Raw genomic sequence first — 2,500 nt, forward strand, 5'->3', positions numbered from 1 at the left:
TATCCGCCCGCTCCTTTATACTTGCGTGGACGTCCGTGTGTTTTTCCCTTCTGTTGGTCTTCTCCTACCCCTGTGTAGCCTGCACCCCCTCCCATCAGTATCAGAAAAATGGTCCCTTTGGGCCTTTGGAGATTTTTCTCATCCTATAGAAGTTCAGATTGTAGGATCCGTCCCCCTGCTGCCCAGCGGAAATACTCCCTCTTAAAAGACTGAGAAAAAGGATGAGGGATAAACAAGGAGAGATTCAAGTGTGTTACATACTGTACGTACAAATGATACAAAACTGCATGGCTAAAAATAAAGCGTGGGAAAGTGAACTAAGAGCAGGAAGTCTTCATGGGTTCATGACATGGGTCAGTGTTAGGCACTGAGGGACTGTAGTCAAGAAAACACTGTGAAAGTGCCAATAGGCTACATAGAAACATTATAAAGTGCCATCTTGGGTAACGATATGCTAGAAAAAACATGAAAAAGTGCCCTGTAGGGTGTCAATATGGTAGATAAGATGTGATAAATTGTCCTTTAGGGTGCAAATACAGTATACTGTATACTATATGATTCTATTTATTTTGGTTTTTATTGTTGTTTTACTGGAAAGCACCTTGTGCTCCTTTTGGCAGTTGTAAGGTGCTCTATAAATAAAATTTGATTGATTGATTGATGATAAAGTGCCCCACAGGCTGCTAATACAGTATATAATACGTGATAAAGTGCCCCGCAGGCTGCTAATACAGTATATAATACGTGATAAAGTGCCCCGCAGGCTGCTAATACACTACGTAATATGTGATACAGTAAATTGCCCCGCAGGCTGCTAATACGATATATAATATATGATAAAGTGCCCCGTAAGCTGCTAATACAGTGTATAATATGTGATAAAGTGCCCTGAAGGCTAATAATACAGTATAATATATGTGATAAAGTGCCCTATAGGCTGCTAATACCATAATACTGTATAATACTATATATATATATATATATATATAATACTCTATATAATTCTGTATAATATGTGAAGTGCCCTACAGGCTGCTAATATAGTAGATAAATTAAAACTTTAAATGTGATAAACAGTGAATTATTGCGATATGTTTAATCCATGATTTTGGTTATGCTGATGTCATTACAGTAAGTGTGTGTGTGTGTGTGTATGTGTGTGTGTGTGTGTGTGTGTGTGTGTGTGTGTGTGTGTGTGTGTTTACTCACTCTCATTGTAACACTAATAGCACTGTTCATATTGCCTTTGTAAAGCCAGCCATGTTTGGACACGCCGCCTCTCTGAGAGCTCAGAGACGAGGTGTCCTAAAAGGACAAAAAGTCAAACAGTTGTTTAGAAATGACTCGCACTTCATCTCTGACGTTATTAAGCACCAGATTAAGCTCACTTTCGATCAAACCTGCTACAACCCACTTCTCTGATTAAACCCATCTGATCACAACCTCATCCTGGTGCATACCACAGAACGACCTGAAGTCCTCTAATACCACTGCAGGTTTGTTGCATGTTTCCGCTTACATTTTATATTGTAGGACATCCATAAACAAAGCAGCACATGTTCACACTTTAAACAGTCCTTACTCAGGTAATGGAGCTTAAAAATAATAAACAGAATAAATACATCATGAATTAATTATTTTTAAAAAGACTGTATTTATATCTCCAGTTTGGATTTTTTTTTTTCTGCTGAAATGAATATTAAACAGGAAGTGCTGGTCTCTGAGGTCTCAGTCACACACACACACACACACACACACACACACACACACACACACACACACACACACACACATACATACACATATGCACACACACACACATGTACACACACTAACACACACACACCTACACACACACACACGTACACACATGCGCACACACATACACACATGTACACACACTAACAGACACACGTACACACACTCGAACGAACATACACACACATACACACACTTGCCCACACACACACTTGCAAACACACACACACTTGTGCACACAACACACACACATATACAATCACACGCACACACAAACACACTCACAGACATACACACGCACACTCAGCATTGTAGTAGTTTTCTATCTCAGCATGTTTTTTAGTACCTCATCCTTGTCTGCATCCTCATCAACCTCAAACACATGAGTAGGAAGTTTCTCCTGCCGAGGAACTTTACTGTGGGTCAAAAGGAAAGATATTTTAGAAGAGCCTGTGGATGACATGTGTGTATACAGAGTATGTGATAGATAGATAGATAGATAGATAGATAGATAGATAGATAGATAGATAGATAGATAGATAGATAGATAGATAGATAGATAGATAGATAGATAGATAGATAGATAGATCGATCGATCTCTCACTTGGGAAGTTGGCGAAAGTCTCCAGAATAATCCTCATATTTGTAACTAATCACAAGCCAGTCTGAGTTGTACGTCTTGATGCACTGTTGGGAAAGTAAAGACATTAATAGATGTTTTCTCTCTCTCTCTCTCTCTCTC

The 2,500-nt window shown here is 39.0% G+C and overlaps 1 protein-coding gene across 1 annotated transcript in view; it reads right to left on the reverse strand.

The window, feature by feature from the left end:
- dock9b (dedicator of cytokinesis 9b) overlaps nt 1–2,500 on the reverse strand; it is a 50,054-nt gene that overhangs the window by 39,799 nt on the left and 7,755 nt on the right. Inside the window, exons 4-6 of the mRNA XM_027168768.2 lie at nt 2,363–2,445; nt 2,105–2,174; nt 1,210–1,305 (exon numbers count right to left, since the gene is read on the reverse strand). Of these exons, the coding sequence (XP_027024569.2) occupies nt 1,210–1,305; nt 2,105–2,174; nt 2,363–2,445 (249 nt within the window). The remainder of the gene's footprint in view (nt 1–1,209; nt 1,306–2,104; nt 2,175–2,362; nt 2,446–2,500) is intronic.

Source organism: Tachysurus fulvidraco, chromosome 5 (genome assembly GCF_022655615.1).
Source record: "Tachysurus fulvidraco isolate hzauxx_2018 chromosome 5, HZAU_PFXX_2.0, whole genome shotgun sequence".
Taxonomy (NCBI): Eukaryota; Metazoa; Chordata; class Actinopteri; order Siluriformes; family Bagridae; genus Tachysurus; species Tachysurus fulvidraco.